The following is a 19,962-nucleotide window of genomic DNA, read 5'->3' on the forward strand; positions in this document are numbered from 1 at the left end:
CTGAAACATTTCTTCGAAAATTGCATCGCTGTCTTGGGCAATAATCGGCGCCAAATTTCGTGTTTCGTCAAATAAAAATTGATCGTTCAGTTTGTTTGACTATAGTGATCCAATACCGGCAGTTTGGCCAAATGAGTAGCTTCTTTGGTAGAAAAGGATGTGTGCAAAGTTTTAGATCGATAGATCTATTCTGATACGACTAGTTCGCGTGTATATAGACTGACGAACATGTCTAAATCGACTCAGCTCGTCACGCTGATCATTTATATGTATAGGGTCTCCCACGTTTCCTTCTGTGTGTTGCAAACTTCGAGGCAAACATAATATACCCTATTCAGGGTAAAACAAAGGATTAACAAAGAAATGTGTTTTAGCGTTCGAAGCACTTTTTAAGTGAAGAATAGTTTTAATTATAAAATTTGAGCTTTTTCATTTTCTTGGTTGTCTAATAACTGATTTAAGTATGCATACATACTTATGAATGTATATAAATGTATGTATGAGACAATCTATTCGCTTTAGGCATAACAAAATAAAATAACCTTGTAATACTTTTAAATTTATTAAATCTTCTTACAATACAATCATATCATCATTTTCAGCATTTGAAACGACGTTTCATTCACAAATTCGAGAACTCATTACCAGTTTCGTAGGGACTCATTTAAACATTAGATGTGTATTAGTTGCGTTAACCACTCCCCGCAATTCAATATTTTGCTTATAATATCTACTTTCTATAGACATTGAATATTTTATCTTTTGCTCTTTGAAATAATACAATTTATATAAACCCGTTGATTTTACGCATTCGTTACGTATACATACATACATAAATGAATTTTAATTTCGCCGAATAAAAAAAAAAAGCAAAAACAATAATTGTTAACTTTTCCACATTTTAGCATCCCTATTTACGCCTGCCGTTTCTTATACAGTAATGCGTATAGTCATTTCAGACGTTATTAACAAAAGCATATAACCGAAAACGACTTTAAGCAGAAATAGATTTTATATCTTATGCTTTAATAACATTAAGCTTGTGTGTGGATCCCTACAGGCAACTTTGGACAAATTACCAAAATTTATTACCAATTAACAGCTCCAAAAACAGAATAACATGAAATATCGGTCGATGATGTATATATACGAACGCGCCAAATTCAATATAAGTAGATATTTGCACGATTTTTAAAACCATGCCATATATTTCTGCCAATAAAAAATATTTCAATTACACTTATATGGATCTACAAACAAAATTAACCCTACTAGCTAATAATTTATAATTGAGAAATCACATGAAAAGTCGTAAGAACAAAGGTGAATGAAAGAAGGCATAATTCACGTATTTAAGTTCGAACTTTTTTTGCGCATGACAAACCGTCTACTTAAATAAGCTGTGCGAAAAAACAAATATTTAACTGCTATTGAAATAAATATATATAATTATATTGATATTGCAATAGAACGTATGTACATGAACGCAGGTTGCATAAATATAGAATAATTGAGAACCTGTCTACTCGCTATAAACCTTCCGAAATTTCACACTAAAATGTATTATATCAAAATCGAAGCATTTTGCATACAATTGAACCACAATAACCAATTTGAACTCTACTCTTTCTACACCTTAAACCTCACACCTCGTTTGACCTACATAATTGCGCGCGTTCATTTTACATAAACATACTTTGTCTCCATACATTCATTGAAACGTGTAGTGTATATTCAAATTGGCCATGCTACATATAATTTGGTTATTTATATTTTAATAGTGTTTCCTTTAATTTTAAATGTTCAATTTCTTTAAAATTATAATTAGTTCATTTCATTACAATAGGTGTGTTGGTTGGTTGGGTTGCCTTCTCTTTGTTTTTGTTTTTGCTTTTTATAATTATATAAATTTGAATAATTATAATATATTAAATAAACCATATTTATAATGTTTTGCTCTGCTTGTTGCGTCTGCTGCTTCATAATGTGTCCATCATATCATCCATTAGCCTTTAGCCACGTTGCATACGCTCTCAAAGCACTTTTATTTTGGTTTTAACTGCCTCCACTTGTGTTTATAGCGTTGTGTTTTTGCATTTGTCGACGGCACTGTTCGTCTCCAGTGTTCATGTGCTAAATGTGGGATTGCTGTTGTTGTTGTTGTGATTGTTGATGTACTTTTGCTGCGGTTTTCCTAATTGATGTTTCTTTTGTTTGTGTTTATGTTGCAGTTTTATTAGTATTTGCTGTTTATGTTCATGTCATGGCTGATGAGGACGATAGCACTACCTAGAATGTTGTTGTTGGGGCTGTGATCCAGCAGCTGCTGCGCCACCACCAACTGGTGGAGGTGGTGGACGGCCTCGTCTTTCAATGCCTCTGTCAGCTGTTTGTTTACCACCAGTACCACCAGCGCCGCCACCCACACCGCTGTTACTCGTTGATTTCTTTTTTGATGCGTAGGTTTGCTGCTGTGCTTGTTGTTGTTGCTGCTGCAGTTGTTTGTACTCGTCGGCAATATCCTCCGGAGAGGTCTGTTGCTGCTGATGTACCTGCTGGCGACCGCTACCAGGCATAGTTCCGGCGCTGACGCTGCTACTGCCACTGGTATTTGTGGTTTGTGCAGAGGCATCGGTGTTGTTGTTCATCAACGATTCCCTCGCATTAGCATCAATTTTTGTGTTCGCAGCTGAGACTTTCTCATTATTTACATTATCACTATTGGTTTCCTGCGATTCGCCACGATTATCGCGCTCTGTTTCGCCACCACCAATTGCAATGGTGTCGAGTGAATCATAGGAAAGAGTCGACAATACAAGCGCTTGTACAAATTGTGATCTATATTGAAGAAAAAAAAGATATATCATTAGTTTCTTATTCTAAAACGCGAATAACTCGGGAATTGTACTTTCACTGTCGAATATCGATATTTCCTGCGTATAGACGACTCTAATTGGAAAAAAATGCTTATGCATATTTCTACAATGTGTTTTTGTCGACATCACAGGTTGATAGTTATATAAAAAAAAACATTAAAAAATAAAATTAATTAATTTAAAAATAATAATACAAAAATATAAAAAATATGTAAAAAAAAAAATATATAAAAAAATATATAAAAAAAATTTTTATAAAAAAATAATAATGTTAAAAATACTAAAAATATAAATAAAACATCATTAATAATCGGCTTCTTTCCAGCAGTTGTCAGTTCCTGATTTTTTTAATAAATAATAATCCGTTTTATATTTACAAATTAAGTTCTTTCTAATTTTTCTAATCCTCTCTTAATATTGCTTGCATTGGTAGCTGAGGATACGTTCCAAGAAAAAAACAAAATACTTTTGATATGAAATCTCTTTAAATAATTAAAAAATCATAGCAAATAGAAGAAAATTTTGACGTTTTTCAATTAGTTGCTTATTAATTTTTTTTAAAATTAAACATTTATTTTTCTGAAAATTCTGATTTGAAATTTCAGACAACAAAACTGCTGGATTGTGTTATCTTAAACTAGAATGGTTTAATGTGCTAACGCATAATAAAATTTACGTTTAAAAATTATTCGAAGTTTGTATCTATACGAGTAGAATGATAATGAGCTGCCAATATTTTAAACACACTTGAATATCACAAAAACGCACACTATTCCACATACATACCGATTAGATCGTTCTCTCTCCATTTCAGCCCATTCTGTATCACTCAATGTTGGCTGCATGAATTTTGTTAGCAGAAACTGTGATTGAACGTCAGCCCCATTACTTGCGCCATTAACACCCGCACCCACTGCACCGCCAGCAATTGACATGCCGAGTATATTGCTAGCATTACTGCCGCTACCCCCATTTACACTACCACTTCCGCCGCCACTCTATTCGGAAAGATCAGTACAAATTAGAAATACATATTCGGTTGTCGGAGGTAATGTTAATATAAATACTACTTCTCTGTTGTTGATTCCGGCGTTGCCTGTCAGACCTGACTGCGATTGTTGCTGAGCTGCTAGTGATGGATTAACAGTCCATTCGTTGGTGCGACATGAACTACCGCCACCACCATTGAGACTACCAGAACCGCTTGCGCCACTGCCCCCTGAACCACTGCCGCTTAATATCGGACCGCTGCTTATCACCTCTGGCATGGTTGCATTCGAATTCGATGAAGAGACCATCGGATGAGCCCGTCGGGGCAACCGTTCCAACTGTTGGCGAGTTGCCTAAAAACAAACAAACAAAGAAATGACATTAATTAGTACATATAAATATGGCGCAAACAAAAAAAAAAAAAGAAAATAAAAACATTTCAATGAAATTAAAAACATAAACAAATAATTTCGTCATTCTTCCGTATGGATGTGCACGGCGTTGACCCCTGTGAAAATTGTACAACTGCGCAATTTTCTACTGCAGCATGAATATACATAAGTAGCCAGGTCCATATAAATACACTTCTAAAATACATATGTATAAACATAAGAAACTCAAAATTACATACCGTCACTTGTTGTCGTTCTAATTGTATTTGCATTTGCAATTGTTGCAGTTGAGACGTCTGTGGTCCACCTCTTCTCACGCCCGATAACTGTGAAAGTAATTCCGCAATAGGATCTACTGATTCTCTTCCAGACGGGGAAAGGGCAGATAATCCGCTCGATGAACTAAAGTGCATATTAGAACGACGTGCACGAGGACCTCCAAGAGTACGACCAGGAATGCGACGTACGCCACCACCATGTCGAATTGCTGATGGCTCATCGTATATTTCAAAGATACATATTAAGGAATACCATTCGATATATAAAAAATAACAAAAAAAATGTACAAAAAAAAAATTAAATAGCTTATATGGAATCTTATGTTTAAAATCGTGATTATTCAAAAAGGATATCAGAAATGAAATTAATTCCCGTGGTCCCGTTCGATGCTCCAATGTTAGATGACCGGCAAAGTCGTCTGTGACTAGATTCGGTTCGCCTCCCGGTAGTCCGGCACATACTGGACACACCACTTCGAGGCTGGTCTCCGTATGCTCGGCCGAAACATGTTCCAGTAACGTAGCATCGCTAAAACCCATTTTTTTGCAATAGGGGCATGTGAAGCTTTGTGGTTGCTCTGAGTTGAGCATTTCGCCACCGAAAAACAATTCAATATCGGAACGCGTTAGAATACATTGCATGGGATGATCGACCAAATGACGCGTAGATGTAACGCCATCCTCATAGCAATCAGCACATAAATCATAATCATAGCATATCAAGCATTTGTAGCGGCGACCATTAAAGTTGCTTTTGAGACAAGAATCACAACTGACTCCTAAATACAAATTAAAGTGATTTAGTGTTTACGGTTTTGTTACTAAAATGCATTTTCGCAGTTCTTAAATCTATGACACATTTCTCAAAATTTACAAATAAAATGTTTACCTTCATGGCGACTCATTATTCACAAGTCGAATTATACCAAAGTCTACGCTGCCCCGTTGTTTAGACGCTTTACGATGCTGTCACTGCGTGTTTTTAACACGTTTCTATTCGCTATAATCCGTTTGTGTGTTTACCCGTTCTTCTGATTGTAGCTACCGCCGATACAAAGTAGAATAGGAATAGTAGTCTAATATGTGCATCAAATACGTTTTGTTTTCACACACTTTAACGTTCTTCGTAAATGCGAATTGTCGTATTTAATTTTTTTTTTTATATCAGCAGAATATCCCAATATAGAATATATTTCTTGAACGTCACAGCGTTTGCACTTATAACTTTTTTTTTAGTAAATCTATAGGCCACCAAGTACTATATGTTTGTAATAGAGGTTAGCGTTGAACAATGAATTGTAACGTTGTTAGGAAGATCCCTTCACAATTTCATCAATAAAGAATCACTTATTTTATACTTTCGCTGTTTGAATATTTATGCTTTTCAGCAGGACGTTGCTGCAGCCGAATGGTAGGCCGTGGCCAATAATTCAATTAGTTTATTGAAGAAATAGTAGTAGTATCTTAATTTTTTTTATTGTAATTGTCGTTTGTTGTAATAATGCAGCAACTGGGTATAGAGAAACACATATAATATATTAGTTCAAGTTTTGGTAATGAATAGAAAATTGGGGAAGGAATGCATCATTAGACATCGCGATGAGATACAGCAACGAATTATATAACATATCTAAGGTAATTGTTTGAGGGTACCGGAAGAATTATATTATTTTGCAAAGAATGAATTTAAATTTTACTTTGTAATGCAAATTGCCATTTTGTATAAGAGTTGTATAATTTCTTTAATACAGATAAATCGTTTTGCACCACGCATTTCCTGATTCTGATTTCATTAGCTATTCTTTTCTTTGGATATAGCAATCGAATCACTATTTTTCCCTAAACAAATGAACCACTCAATCCACTTTATCTTGTTTTTTTTTCTTTCCCTGTAGATACCTTTCCTCTTATTGCATTCCAATTAGACCAACGAAATTCCCTTAGATATATTGCAAATTTGCACAGTTCTATTCTTATTTTATTTCTTTTCTTTTGTATTACACTCGAACAGAAACGATTAAAATTTGTACCAAAAACGATTCATTACGCTTGCTTTACCTTCACTTAAATTCCTTTATTTTTTTATGTATTCCGTTTTGTGTTTGTGGAAAACTCAAATCTAACAAAAGAATCGCAAAGTTCTTTGTTTTCAAAAAGAATTTTCTTTTAATTATGATATTCTTGTTTTCACTTCTGCAATATATTCCATTGCGAAAATTTTATTTTTAACTCCTCACCAAGGAAAGCAAGAAAAAAGGAAAATATTCAGCCCGTTGCCCGTTCACTCGTTTCGTTAAATCGTTAAACATCGTGTGTTCTTCATCGGCCAACGCAATGTTGCCAGCTTCCAAAAGCTGAATAAATTATTTATTTTCCAAAAATTAAAGCTTATGACAGTAGCAGTATCATTTTATTTTTAAATTAGACATATATAATTTTAGAGTTTTTATCACACGTTTATGTCATTTTATCTTGTTACCTTAAGTATACATTTTCGTTTGTATTTGTTCATTTAAAACATTTTTGTATTCTTTCATACTTCAACAAATAGTTAAGGTTATTTTCATTGTTTTTTTTTATAAGAATGTGGTTACAATTTTCGAAAAATATCGGAAACTGTAGCTCTACGATTAAAAAAATTTTAAACGTTCTTAAATGCAAGCTAAACATAAAATTATATTATTATAAAAAAGTACTTAATGCGCCAATTACCACAGGGTGGAGTTTAAACTTTTGCAAAATTTAGGAAATCCACTTATAACACTTAAACAGTGGCCCATTCTTTTTTTTAATTTTTATTAATAAATATTGTTTTTCTTTGGAATTGCTCAAGCTCTACCTCGTGGTGGGTGGAAATGCAAGTGCAGCGAGGCCATATAATGATTGTTTCGAAGAAAGGCGTATCATAAAATAATAATTTTCTTGTCAAATTAACAATCATAAGTGCAAGAGGAAAACCTTCTACGCAATTAACTTTTTAAAATGTTGATTTTACATTGTCACTGAATCACATTACAATATCTAGACACAATAATGTTTTGCTTTTCATTTTACTGCGTTTCAATAATTGGATTCACAGTATTAAGTTGCTCATCCTCAGTCATAGTTGCAATATACTAATTCACCATAAATTTATATCTTTCACAATCCTCAGAAATAAAATGAATGCATCGAAGAAATGATATATTTATGTATATCTAATTTGCGATTGAATGCAACATCAATACACTATCGCTAGCTTTCAATCAAACATTCAATAGCAATGCAAACGATGACAATTGGAAAAATTCCCATTCTTCACTCTTCCCGCATATAATTTAAGAAGGCGAAAGTTTTGATTTTCAATTACTTTATTTTGCAATTATTTTTATATACTTTATGTATTAATTTCTATTACACTCGATCTATCGAATAAAATAAATAAAATTCACTTTAACAAAAATTTAGAATAGAAGGAAAAACAATTTATTTCGCGACAGGAGATAATTTTTCAGACTTTTATGTTTTTTCTCTTTAGTTTTCGGTCTTTTACTTCTACCATTTTACAGAGTTGAATCTCAAAGTATATTTTAGCTCTACCATATTGAATCAAATTATGTTTTTTTTTTGTTTTAGGACAAAACTTAATAAAGTTTAATTGATCAGTGTAAATAAAATGATAAATCTTTAATTATTTAATCAATATATTTAAGTTTTTTTATTAAAGTCAATGAATTGCTATTAGAAAAATTGTGCATATTTCAATTGAAACTAATCGTAACGATGAATATTTATTTATGTTATCGAGAAAAATCGATATAGAACCTAGTTTAAAAAGTATATAAAATTAAATCTAAATTGTGCCCATTTAATTTTTAGTTTCTATGCTGAAGTTACAGGTAAAAACTTTCAAACTGAAATAATTTCTTAAGATAAAGCCAGTAAGCATTAAAAGAGCTCAAACATTGTAAAATATTCACTCACCGCCTGCCAAAAAAACATATTTCACATGCCCTATTGACATTGATTGTGAGAACTCATTTATCTAATCCGTTTTATAAAAAAAAAATCGATCACATAATTAACGAAAAACCTTTTCTTTTTTTATATATATAATATGTTAACAAACACATCTTTAGATGAAATTAGCGGATTTTGAATATATTATTACTTTTAATGATCAATTTACATTGATTTAGGTGTTAAAAAAATTATATTGTTTATTTAGGAATTCAAAGATAGCTTATAACTATTTAATAACTAAGCAAAAGATAATTATTACATCATTAAATTAGCTTTCGTCGCAAGTTTGCTGCTTTTCACTTGCACTATCTGTCGATGGTGCACTGTTGAGCAATGCTGCTTCCCTAACAGCTTTTTTATAATCGCGAAAACGCGGGCGCTTTGGCGGATTCTCAGCATCGCTTTCACTCGCCGTACTTCCTTCACCGCTCCCACCTCCAAAATCATTGGTACTCTCATCCTCACTTAACTGCTTTGCTTGTTCTTCTCGACGTTTTCGCACATTCAACCAATTTAATAAGGATTTATTGCAACCTTTTGAAGAACCATTTTTCTGTATCAACTCTATAGGCTTATTGCATTGCTCTGATTTATTACGCGAATTGTTGACGTGATTAGATACACAATACCATTGCAATTTAGTGGCAGGACGCAATGTAGCTAAGGCTTCATCGTCTGTTACTCGCTTAAAGTCAATCCAATCCTGAAATTGAAAAAAGATTAGAAGTGTACACATGTTCAAGCAAATTCTTTACATTCACTTGTTGCTCCGTTTCAAGAATGGCAGGCATGCGATGATGTAGCCAAGACATTATTTTTGAAGACTCAAATGTTATTATACTATAACTATATATTTTGTCACCATTTTCATCTTCCCATACATCGAAAAGACCAGCCATTTTCAATAGATTGACATTACCAGCAGTCCATGTGGATTTGTCATACATTTTTATACCTTCCGCTTGCGGCATATATAATAGATGTGCTGCCCGTTCTGAGGGTTTAGCCGATTTTGTCGTCTGCCATTCATAAAAGCCTTCGCATAGAACCACGCAGCGCTGACCTCTTCGAAATGGACCACGATATAATTTTGATTCCAGCATATGCTCTAACCGGCAATTATTGGTTGATAAACCATGTCGGCGATAGTCACCTGTATGCCAAAATGGTATCATACCCCACATCATTGGCACAATAACTTGAGATTGTGCACTAAATTCTTCATTATTACCACCGTCACAGAAATGATCGGTAGATACAATAACAGGTGTAATATCAGTGGGAGTTATGTTATATGAGGGTTGATAGGTACGACCGCAGTTAAACTCAGAACGCCACTCTGGAATAAGTAATATACTATCAAGAGTGGAATCACAGTTCTTTTTTTCATCAATTTTTGGTGCAACATTTCTCTCGGTCTTTTTCTCGTTTGTAGTATTAACTAATTTTGTTGTCTTATATCTACAAGCGCACAACAAATCCTTCGGTTCCAATGTTCTTGAAAAATTTAAAATAAAATAGTTTAATATGCTATATATATTTGTATTGATTGCAAACATTTACAAGCAAGTTCTTCCACACATATCGAATTATTTTCAGCTTGTACAAAATAGTAACGTATGAAGTTATGTATATTTTAACATTAAACATTAATTTTCTTTACCAATAATTGCAAATTTGTACATATACAATATTTTCCTTCGAATGAATACGATTGGATTTTGCAAAACGCCGCATATTATCGATATATTTTATTATGTTAATCGATTTTATATGAACAGCTGTGAAGAGATGCCACTTGCATATTCGAATTGTTCGTATACAAGACAAAGATTTCCAACATGTCCCGCAAGACTAATTTTATTGGAACCAACAACTAAAGTGCTTAAAAAGGGGAAATAAAAAGGATGGAAATCGTAGCTTTAGTTACGAAAGTAAAAATGGAAATAGAAAAGGTAGAATGTTAAATTAAAATAAAATTAAAATTTCCATTAAAAATCTACTGTTATTTTGAAATATATTCTTTTTTGTAGAAATGAACTACCGTCCTACCAGTAAAATTACAATTTATTGCCAACAAAAGCTATCACAATTGTCGGTATTAATATCATCAGTATTATTATTCTGATGACTTTTATCAATCAAATTTAATGTAATATAAATGTTGCTGCTAAGATTTTCGACATACACTTATAAAATATTTTATCGTTATTGTAGTGCACATCCCTAGAATATACGGAACAATTGGTCGGCGTTATTCATAATAAATTGATTTTGTTTTTAATTTAACTACCTAGTTTTAATAAAATATACATTTTCTATAATGGGAGAAAGATATAATATACACAGTCAACTAGAGCATTTGCAGAGCAAGTATATCGGTACCGGACATGCAGATACAACAAAATTTGAATGGCTAACTAATCAACATCGCGATTCCCTTGCTAGTTATATGGGCCACTACGATATGTTGAATTATTTTGCAATTGCTGAAAATGAGTCTAAAGCCCGCATCCGATTTAATTTGATGGAACGCATGTTGCAGCCGTGTGGACCGCCACCAGAAAAGGCCGACGATTAGAAATTAGTAGCCAATAGTGGTATTGTAATGTGTATTGAACTAGGAAGTTAAATTTTCTAAAATAAAGTAAATATTGATTTATAGATCCAAAAATTCTTTGGTTTATTTAATTTGCAAATTTCTAATAATAAAAAATAGATCTCGTTATTTGAGCAGTAATATGCAGTAAATTTAAGTTTACCGAAAAATTTGTTTAGTTGAATCCATCTAATATTTAAAGAAATTATGCAAACTTATATTAGTGAGATTTATCAAAGCGATACAACTTTATTTAAAATAAAAGTACATTGTCACACAATAAAATGCGATATTTTACATTTATTTTATACCCGTGTATATTTGAATGTTATAGAAGCATTTAGTTTCCGAAAATGTAACCTGCTGCGATGGTATACAAATACAATGTATATTAACACTATTTCCTTTTATTTTACGCACAATTTTATGGTTTTGAAATTGTTCTTTTGCTTGCGTGCCACTACAATACATGTTGTTTCTTTCTAGATAATATAAAAAATTAATATATGCACATTTATATATATATTTGTTCATGTATAGATGTACATATCTAAATACAAATTTTAAACAGATCATAAGTTTCAAGTATAAACAACTGATGGTCATTTTCGTACAATTGTATCAAATGTTGCTGTTTCAGCACTTTTTAAATTTTCGAGTGTTATTGTTTGGCCTTAATACTCATGCAAAACTTATATATGTATGAGTACGTAATATCATATACATACATATGTATTAGTACCTCCAATAAAGATTATGGTAAAGAATATAATAACAGTAAGTAATGACATTGATGCAGACACAAACTACACACTCCTATATACGTGCATACTCGTTCATAAGCTTATGTAGGTTTAAAACATAGTAAAATATTCGTTTATAAGTTATTGCTAAGGTGAACTTTCCCCATCCCTTTGTAATTTGTTGATGAATCAATTTTCTATGCCCAAATACAATATTATTTAAATCTGATGCCATACATTTTCTATACACTATTTTCCAATTTGTTATTTTATAATTGAAAATATTTACGTTCTAGTTAATGTACTTTTTTCTTAATGATGTTATTTACTTTCTATGATGTTGCAATGCCAAAATATAATATTTGACGTTTACAGCGGTATTCGAGTGGCTGCCTTAATTACGCGCTGACATATGGCAACAAATTTCGAGTCAATGAATAGGGTTGTAAAAAATGCAGTGTCGTGACGATTTCTGGTGTTATTTTGAAACGTGCTTTAACGGCAATAATATTGTGCTACGGTTCGACACTCTATATGATTTAAATCATTAATCTAAATTAGCTTTTACAAAATTGCCACAAAAAAGTTACTCTTAACATTAAAGTAGTTCTAAAATTTACTTTGCTAATACTTTCATATATTTTTCATATGACATATTGCTTTGTACGTACATATGTATGTATGTTACAAGCCAACACAAATGCTTTACTAAGTTTTTTTCCTTTGCTCGCATAAATTAGGCACTACTTATTCAAATTGCGTGTTGAACATATTGATGTTGAGGTCTTCAAATGTAGTTGTGCCGCTTTGGTCTAGCATCTGCAGCATGTCGGAGAACTCCTGACCTTGCGGTTGGCCAGCTTGCACATGTGCTCCATGAACGACGTGGGGTACATGACCGGTGTGTGGAGCTGCATGAGGTCCATGCGGATGTTGTGGTTGAGTGGGATTTTGCCAGTCGCCCCACATGCCAGGAGCATTTGCAGGTGGCGGAGCAGCACCTTGCGTGTTGTTTCCGGTGTGATAACTGCCTTGTCGTGTATTACCGGCACTTAATTGAGTGTACGTTGGGCCACTCGGTGAACGTGCCGGACTCGTTTGATTGTATTGATAACCCTCGGATACAGCTTGTTGTTGACGAAGAGTGGTCCAGGTGGGCGCCGCAGGAGTTGGAGAACTGTTAGCCTTCGGAATTTTTGCCATATGTGCTGTATTTGGTGATGGACCACCTGCATTGGGTGGATAGCCACTTAACGGCGAGTGTGTAGCATCATAATTATAGGCTACAGCATTTTGTGCCGAACCAGGGCGTGGTACATTATTGGTTTGCTGCCCGGTCATTCCACTTTGTGAGGGTATGTGCGACCCGATCATTCCATGTGTTGCATACATACCATCCGCAGCGGCTGCCGATGGTGTGACATCTCGACGAGCTTGCAAAGTGTAGTCCACAACGGGTGCTACGTAGACATGTTCAGCAGTCGATTGATCTGGGGTATTAGCATCATGACCCGTATTCGAATGTAGTGTTTTGGCTGAACTATTTGTGCACACAATATATTCTACTTCTTCGGTATAGGGATTAAGAAATGCATTAACATGTGTTCGTAGCCAAACGTATTCACCGCTTTTAGTACGTGCACGATACATTAACGAAAAATTCCCCTTTTGCTTTAGTACTTGGTCAAAGCTGTCTTTTACATTCATTTGATCTTCGGTGTGGCAGAAATCGTAGCAAATTTTCCCAAGTAAATCTGTTGGTGTATAACCAAGAACATTCATAACACGTTGGTCGACAAAAGTATATTTTCCATCCATTGCATGACGCGTTATAAATTCTGACTGATTGTTTGAATTTGTCATATCATTGGATGCAGTTGATGTCACCTGCAAGCGCCCAATCGCGACTAGGCAACAATGTGAAGAATGCATTTCGTCATCAACCGGACGTTCCATATGTACACTAGGAAACATATCAGTTGGTGGCCAGTTTTTTATGTATCCCGTACAGTGTACTACAGCGTAGTTAGTACCGTCGCGAGAAGGACCGAGTGAATTCCTTTGCTTTAATCGATTTAAATGACCAGCAACCATTGTATCTGGATTTACATTGCCAACTCGCATACGACATATAAAACCACGGCGTGCACCCATGCTAAGCCGCATAGACGATTGGTGACCCTCCTTTTTCACTGTACCTGTTTTAAGATCGAGTATACGACCAGTATTTTGTGACTCTTGTGTGGATAATTGTTCACGTATCTTCTCGCGATCGTCAGGATGAATGTGTTCATACAAACTCGTGCCATACCAATCACTCTGCGTGTAGTTCAATACCGGAGTAACTGAATCTGAAACATAAATAACACGACCAGAATCGCAAGACACAACAAATAGAAATCCATCAGCTGCTTCTAATATTAAATGCTTCAACTCTTGATCAGTAAGAAAAGAAGGTTTGTAGGTGCCATCACTGCTTGTATTTCCTGTGCCACGCAAAGCTTTCATATGTGCAACCGCCATACGGAGTATCGTCAGTTTGTCAGGTTTACGGGCTAGCGCACTGCAGGTGGGTACCATATCGGAAAGCTCAGTGATATAAGCCGTCATTTTGTTTCTTCGACGTCTTTCAATTTCACAATGATTTTCCCGACTGGCAAAACGTTCCTTATCCTGCATGTTTGATTCGTCCATGACTTGAATATTAAATGTATGTACCGCGGTTTTATACTGTCTCAATTATTGCTTTCTAATTTGGGTTGAACGTTTCCGTTGTTCTCGTTGAGTTATTCTTTTCGTATAGCACAGTTGTTGTATTTGTGGTGTGGTGCGGACCAAAATGAAGTTGCATGCACTTTGTCTACGTAGTAAAAATTTCACCGAATTTAATTACTCAAGCTTAAAGCACAGTTGTTTGCATCAAGCATTGTTGAGTGGTATAAATTGCATTAACAAAATGTTTTAAAACAATTCTCACATACTTAATATAGTTTATAGCAAAATTTTTCTATAACTTTAGTGATTTACCGAGAATTTCTACACGAAAAATGTACCAATGTTTACAGCAAAGTTGACTGTACACGGTAGACAGTCGAAAGTGTTGCCAGCTTTTTATAGTTTTGTGTAGGTCGTATCTATTTGTTATAATATATGTTTTCTTTTCCCAATAACTTTTTCGAATATATAATATATGTATTCACTGTAAGTAACAATGACGTTGCTTATATATTTGCTTAGTTTGTATCGTATTCCTATTTGGCGGAAAACTGTTTTAAAGAATTATAAAAAATATTTCATAACACACAATAGGGTGGCAATGTTTGCAAACAACATCCACAAAATACCAAGTAATGCCGAGTTCCAATAGTACAAGATTTGATTAAGAGCTGACTAATATAAAAAAATCTAATTTAATGTGTCTTGCTTTCCGTATATTTTTTTACAAACACCAAATTAAAAATGTAATTAAAATATTTAAATGTGAGTTGTTTAACTCACTACTAAAATTTGGGGAAGCCACTAACAAAGTAGGAATTCTTTACAGTGGTTCCCCTCGTCGCTTCTGTTAAATTTTCAAGCTCGAACCAATAAATAGATTATTGAATGTGCTGCCAAATTTCTTAAGTTCGGATCGTCGAAAAGCTTTGAGTCTTATCACGAATTGTTGCGACTAACGAATCTAATAACGATGGGAATCTGTTGCTACCAGGTCTGGCCTAGTCTGGTACTCAGAGGTTGGAGATGGTGGAGAACTCTCGACAGAAGTCATCTCCCAACTTTACCCTTAATTTCGATCCAACCGTGAAAAATGTTACTGCATTCTTCTGTTCCGACTTCCACCCACCCACGTATCCCACGCAGGTATGCGCACAGAGAAAAACCATCAGGAAGAGATTCCCCACGCAGTGATCCAAATTAAGGAGAATGCAGTCGATGTTACGGAAGATTACCGATGTCCCTGTCTATGGTATATATACACATATATCGTTTCTAATCAGATTAGATATTCCCTGGCTTACGAAAAGTTAATGCTAATGAATATTAATTTACAATATACATAGGTATATCAATTATTTTGGAATTTTGGACGCACTCCCTATTTCTCTATTTTAAATTTTTCATAAAAAAGTGCTTAGAGCTAGAAAACCAAAAGATCTGTTTAATCTTTTTCAAAATTCTAGTTTCTAATTTTATTTTTACAAGGGGCTCACATTCCATACCACATTCTCAATCCAGTCTAAATACAAGTTTACTTTTGTATTGATACTAGGGATGCCAGCAGTGCCACATTGCACATAACCAAAAGAAGTAATGGCGGCAACTTGCAACATGCAAGGATAAGTTGTATGCGGTACATAAAGCGGCCCACCAGAGTCGCCGTTACATGTGTCAAAGCCTTGCTGTCGACTGCCAGCACAAATTTGAGTGCGTTCTTTAAGACCCATTTCAAGATTTTCTTCTACTGGTACAGATGTAGTACATTGGTCACCGGTAAACAAATCCAATTCCACCTTGAGCAGATGTGGTGATGAGATCCCCTTTTCGGTTTTACCCCAACCAACAGCTGTGAAGCTTTTATACTCAGCATTTTTTGATGGCAAACAGGCCGGAATGACATACTCATTAAGTATTGCATTACGATCCAGTTCGATCAGTGCAATATCATTGTAACGATCCAAATTGTAGCTTGGGTGTAAAACTGCATTGTGTACATTGAAATCTTGTGTTTGTGTAGCATCTTTCGTAGTACTGTAATCCAATTCGCCTAAGCGTACGATATTTATGCTACTGGCACTGTAAGAGAATATCAAGAAAATGTTGGAGAAATTACTGAATTACTTAGAGGAACGAATTAGAGATTGTTATATTATAATATATCATCTAACAACAGGTTCACGAAATAGCGGTGGTTAGTGTAATCTGTCTGAATAAGTCGAAGTTTAAACTGCCGCAATAGTTACAACGGTTTCACAAGACAACTCGCACCCTTTGATTGCGATTCATCCGCAAAAGTAAAATTAGTGAATTCGTATAAAGTTTTAGAAGTCTTTTTGGAAGTTTCTGGAATGCGCTTCCTCTACGAACAAACATCTCCAGGTTGATTTTCTACAAAATACCATACAGGACTGGACTTCGATAATTTTTTACTTGTTTCTTGTTCTTTCAAGAACTCCTGAAGATAATTTCATAAATGTTGATATTCAAGCTTTTTAATGAGTTTTGGTTATTCACAATATCATATTTGTACGATTGGCTTGAACTTGAAGAGTTGGTTATACACACTTACTTACATTCGGAAACAATGCGCTGCCGTAACGACAAATCTTCTGCTTATCAAAGTGCCACCACAGTACCAATCTGTCTGTCCGGTATTATTATCCTTTGATCCAAGCAGTGCAATCGAGGGGAATTCCTTTGGCTTGGCTTTTACACCCCCGTAGATCAGTGCTTCTGAACAAGAACTGGGCGCAAATTTTGCGTACTCGGAACATGCTACAATATACAATATATTTTTTCGTTTAAGTAGTGAGAGTTGAAATTCATAACATGAATAGTTTACCCTTTTCAGCGTATGTATCTGTCTCGGTGCCCTCACTTTGTGATTCAAAGCCAAACTCCGTTCGTGGACAGCAGACGATACCCCTCAATTTATCACAAAAAAGAATGGAGTTTATGTCGATCGTAGATTGTTTGTATATAGAAGGGCAATATTGAAACTCCTTACATTCACCTCTGGAGTTGTTACAGTCGGCGGCTACAGGAGATCAAACACATATAAGTAAAAACTATTCATTTGAAGATATGTTTTTTGGTTAAAAAAAATTGCTTTCCGGAAAGCTATAAGATGTTCTGAGAATTATTTCATGTCAGCTATACTTGTAAGTATGTTATGTCCGGGCTCTACCTGAAGGTTTTTAAGTGACTGCCGGTAGACAATCGAAGATATTGGAGTTTAGACTACGGCAGTGGCACATATATTTAAGGAACAATATTTCATTTATGTATATCTAAGCTTACTTCGCATACGCTCCTGTTAACCTAAAGCTTTTAAGCTTTGCGAACGGTTTCTGGTATACCTTTAACAACTTGAATTGTCTGAATTGTTAACAGTTACTTTGTATTACCTCAAATAATTACGGTAATACTATCACAATTGTTCAAATGAATTTTTTATAACCGGAAAATAACTCCGAGTACACTTGAAAATTGGGTTCCCCGTACAATAATTTGTATAGCGGTGAAAACTTTATGGTAAATTATGCCAGCTAACGGATTATTCCAAAAACCGTTCGGAAATTCCTAATTTTCGCTTTGGATTCACTTACTGAGACTCAGGCCTTGAGAAAACTTCTTCTATTTTCATCTGAAAAATTTATTTAACGCTTTCAGTCGACTCTAAGATAATTCGCTACCGCTTCCTCTCTTCTTTTCCTTCTTTTTAAATTTTTAAAAATTGAAATTGCTATCCATATTGTTTCAGTTTCTTGGAAAGTATGTATATATGCATGTATGTTTAATGAGAAATAGTAACTCTCGTAAATTCGGGTGTGAAGATTTTTTAGCGGAGGTGGGAACATTTATTTCGAAGAGAGACTTACCTAAGAGAGCACAAAAACGTCAACCAAAAGTGTCGCAGGTTACTCAGCACAAAAATAGTGATTTCATTTATTTACGAGGTGCGTTCAAAAAATAACGGGAATTTTCGTTTTGTGAAAAATATATTTATTCATTCGTCTATATAAATGTTGCGGCCTTCAAAATAATTCCCATTATTATGCACTTACGTCTATTTTAAAATTCCCGTTATTTTCTGTTAGTTATTAAAAAGGTGTTATGACTTGTGATCGATATTTTTTGCCATTAAGTTTATAACACCTAGGCGGAAAAATCGGAGATCTTATAAAATATACATTGTATAAATGATCAGCGGGACGAGCTCAGTCGATTTAGCAATGTCCGTCTGTCTGTCTGTACATACACGAACTGGTGCCTCAGTTTTTGAGATATCGATCTGAAACTTTGAACAAGAAACTGCTCATTTGTCGGCATCGCCAATATTGGACAACTATAGCGTATACTCGTAGCTACCATAAAAACTGAACGAGAAAAATCCAGTTCTTGTACTTAAAACTTTTTCCTTTGATTTCGGTGCAATCGATGTTAACGTATATTCTTGTTTTAATTTTTATTAATTGTTGGAGGTGATGTTACAATTCTTGACATACAATTTTTGACTTACTTTAATTATTTATTAAATTGAAAAATTCGATTCTGATTTTGTTGATTTTGTTTTTGATATGCTGAAATGTATACACATACATATATATTAACATGCGAATGCTTACCGCTACTTTGTCCACCCACAATTGAGCGCAAGATAAACACAACAATATAAATATTGACTTTATTAGACATATTTATATACATATTTAGGTGTTCAATTTTTAATTTAGTATATATAATAACAATTTAAATCAAAACAACAAGTATATATGTATTTGTCTGGTATGTACAAGTATATATGTATGTAAATAACAAAACGTTTGTTTATTGTTGAAACACTGTCGTAATACCAGAACGTGTTCACTTTTACGACTGACCGATGTCATGCCATACTTGTCTAATAACAATAAGAATTGCCAATATTTATATTCGATCTCTTTACAATTTTTGCGATATGTGAGTTATTCGCAAAACACATGCTTTTAAGTATCGATAATAAGTGTAGAATATGTTCATATATTGGTGAGTTAATTGCGGTTGAATGTTTACACACGGTCACAAAAGTAAGCATACAAGCAGCAGCTATGTTAGTGTGATAATTTTGAAGTGATGCGATTATGAAGTGCGGCGAATCAAACAAACAATAAGTTTAAATCAAATTGTTATAATAAAAAAAAGATAAGCTGCGTTACAGAGACGCGAATCGAACAAATTATAACAGTTATCAAAAAGACTGGCAGCACTGAAAAGGAACTGACGGAATTATAGCCAGTATATGCCAGTTCAGAAAATAAACGAACGATACTTTATTTACTAAAATTAATAAACAAATATTAGTTATTCACAGAATCTGGCGTT

General features: G+C 34.2%; 5 protein-coding genes across 10 annotated transcripts; 1 reads left to right on the forward strand and 4 right to left on the reverse strand.

The window, feature by feature from the left end:
* Nucleotides 1-538: 538 nt before the first annotated feature.
* Kcmf1 (Potassium channel modulatory factor 1) lies at nt 539-8,020 on the reverse strand. Of its 6 annotated transcripts, none has more exons than XM_036373393.2 (7): nt 7,886-8,020; nt 5,426-6,046; nt 4,891-5,315; nt 4,498-4,758; nt 3,944-4,219; nt 3,663-3,874; nt 539-2,838 (listed from the first exon to the last, which is right to left on the reverse strand). In XM_036373393.2, the coding sequence occupies exons 2-7, from the start codon at nt 5,439-5,441 to the stop codon at nt 2,286-2,288; spliced, it is 1,743 nt and encodes a 580-aa protein (XP_036229286.2). In that variant the 5' UTR covers nt 5,442-6,046; nt 7,886-8,020; the 3' UTR covers nt 539-2,285. The 6 variants fall into 6 exon arrangements, with proteins under 6 accessions (XP_036229286.2, XP_036229287.2, XP_036229288.2 ...); XM_036373394.2 differs by having other exon boundaries at nt 7,912-7,930; XM_036373395.2 differs by lacking the exon at nt 7,886-8,020 and adding an exon at nt 7,662-7,810.
* Nucleotides 8,021-8,709: 689 nt separating this feature from the next.
* Nucleotides 8,710-10,266, reverse strand: LOC106618244 (abasic site processing protein HMCES). The gene is made up of 3 exons (XM_014235908.3): nt 10,102-10,266; nt 9,294-10,035; nt 8,710-9,241 (listed from the first exon to the last, which is right to left on the reverse strand). The coding sequence occupies exons 1-3, from the start codon at nt 10,119-10,121 to the stop codon at nt 8,807-8,809; spliced, it is 1,197 nt and encodes a 398-aa protein (XP_014091383.2). The 5' UTR covers nt 10,122-10,266; the 3' UTR covers nt 8,710-8,806.
* A 489-nt stretch (nt 10,267-10,755) lies between these two features.
* On the forward strand, nt 10,756-11,212 carry Sf3b5 (splicing factor 3b subunit 5). The gene has a single exon (XM_036373421.2). It carries the CDS (start codon nt 10,862-10,864, stop codon nt 11,117-11,119), a length of 258 nt encoding a protein of 85 aa, XP_036229314.1. The 5' UTR covers nt 10,756-10,861; the 3' UTR covers nt 11,120-11,212.
* Nucleotides 11,213-11,352: 140 nt separating this feature from the next.
* On the reverse strand, nt 11,353-14,966 carry tgo (Aryl hydrocarbon receptor nuclear translocator homolog tgo). The gene has a single exon (XM_014235904.3). The coding sequence runs from the start codon at nt 14,572-14,574 to the stop codon at nt 12,628-12,630; it is 1,947 nt and encodes a 648-aa protein (XP_014091379.1). The 5' UTR covers nt 14,575-14,966; the 3' UTR covers nt 11,353-12,627.
* A 1,072-nt stretch (nt 14,967-16,038) lies between these two features.
* Nucleotides 16,039-19,720, reverse strand: LOC106618232 (trypsin-1). The gene is made up of 4 exons (XM_014235885.3): nt 19,227-19,720; nt 17,441-17,635; nt 17,172-17,373; nt 16,039-16,674 (listed from the first exon to the last, which is right to left on the reverse strand). The coding sequence occupies exons 1-4, from the start codon at nt 19,306-19,308 to the stop codon at nt 16,077-16,079; spliced, it is 1,077 nt and encodes a 358-aa protein (XP_014091360.2). The 5' UTR covers nt 19,309-19,720; the 3' UTR covers nt 16,039-16,076.
* Nucleotides 19,721-19,962: the final 242 nt, after the last annotated feature.

Source organism: Bactrocera oleae, chromosome 2, assembly GCF_042242935.1.
Source record: "Bactrocera oleae isolate idBacOlea1 chromosome 2, idBacOlea1, whole genome shotgun sequence".
NCBI classification, from domain to species: domain Eukaryota; kingdom Metazoa; phylum Arthropoda; class Insecta; order Diptera; family Tephritidae; genus Bactrocera; species Bactrocera oleae.

Excerpts from the sequence above, each read along its gene's own strand:
- Kcmf1 (XM_036373393.2), bottom strand. Across the intron at positions 4,759-4,890 it reads GGGAATTAATTTCATTTCTG|GATGAGCCATCAGCAATTCG; the intron begins ATATCCTTTTTG and ends TTTGAAATATAC. Across the intron at positions 3,875-3,943 it reads GAATCAACAACAGAGAAGTA|AGTGGCGGCGGAAGTGGTAG; the intron begins GTATTTATATTA and ends CTTTCCGAATAG.
- LOC106618244 (XM_014235908.3), bottom strand. The coding sequence starts at position 10,121 with ATGTGTGGAAGAACTTGCTT. Across the intron at positions 10,036-10,101 it reads ATGTGTGGAAGAACTTGCTT|AACATTGGAACCGAAGGATT; the intron begins GTAAATGTTTGC and ends AAATTTTTCAAG. Across the intron at positions 9,242-9,293 it reads AAACGGAGCAACAAGTGAAT|GATTGGATTGACTTTAAGCG; the intron begins GTAAAGAATTTG and ends TTTCAATTTCAG.
- Sf3b5 (XM_036373421.2), top strand. The coding sequence starts at position 10,862 with ATGGGAGAAAGATATAATATACACAGTCAACTAGAGCATTTGCAGAGC.
- tgo (XM_014235904.3), bottom strand. The coding sequence starts at position 14,574 with ATGGACGAATCAAACATGCAGGATAAGGAACGTTTTGCCAGTCGGGAA.
- LOC106618232 (XM_014235885.3), bottom strand. The coding sequence starts at position 19,308 with ATGTATATAAATATGTCTAATAAAGTCAATATTTATATTGTTGTGTTT. Across the intron at positions 17,636-19,226 it reads TGTGGGTGGACAAAGTAGCG|CCGCCGACTGTAACAACTCC; the intron begins GTAAGCATTCGC and ends GATCTCCTGTAG. Across the intron at positions 17,374-17,440 it reads AGATACATACGCTGAAAAGG|CATGTTCCGAGTACGCAAAA; the intron begins GTAAACTATTCA and ends TGTATATTGTAG.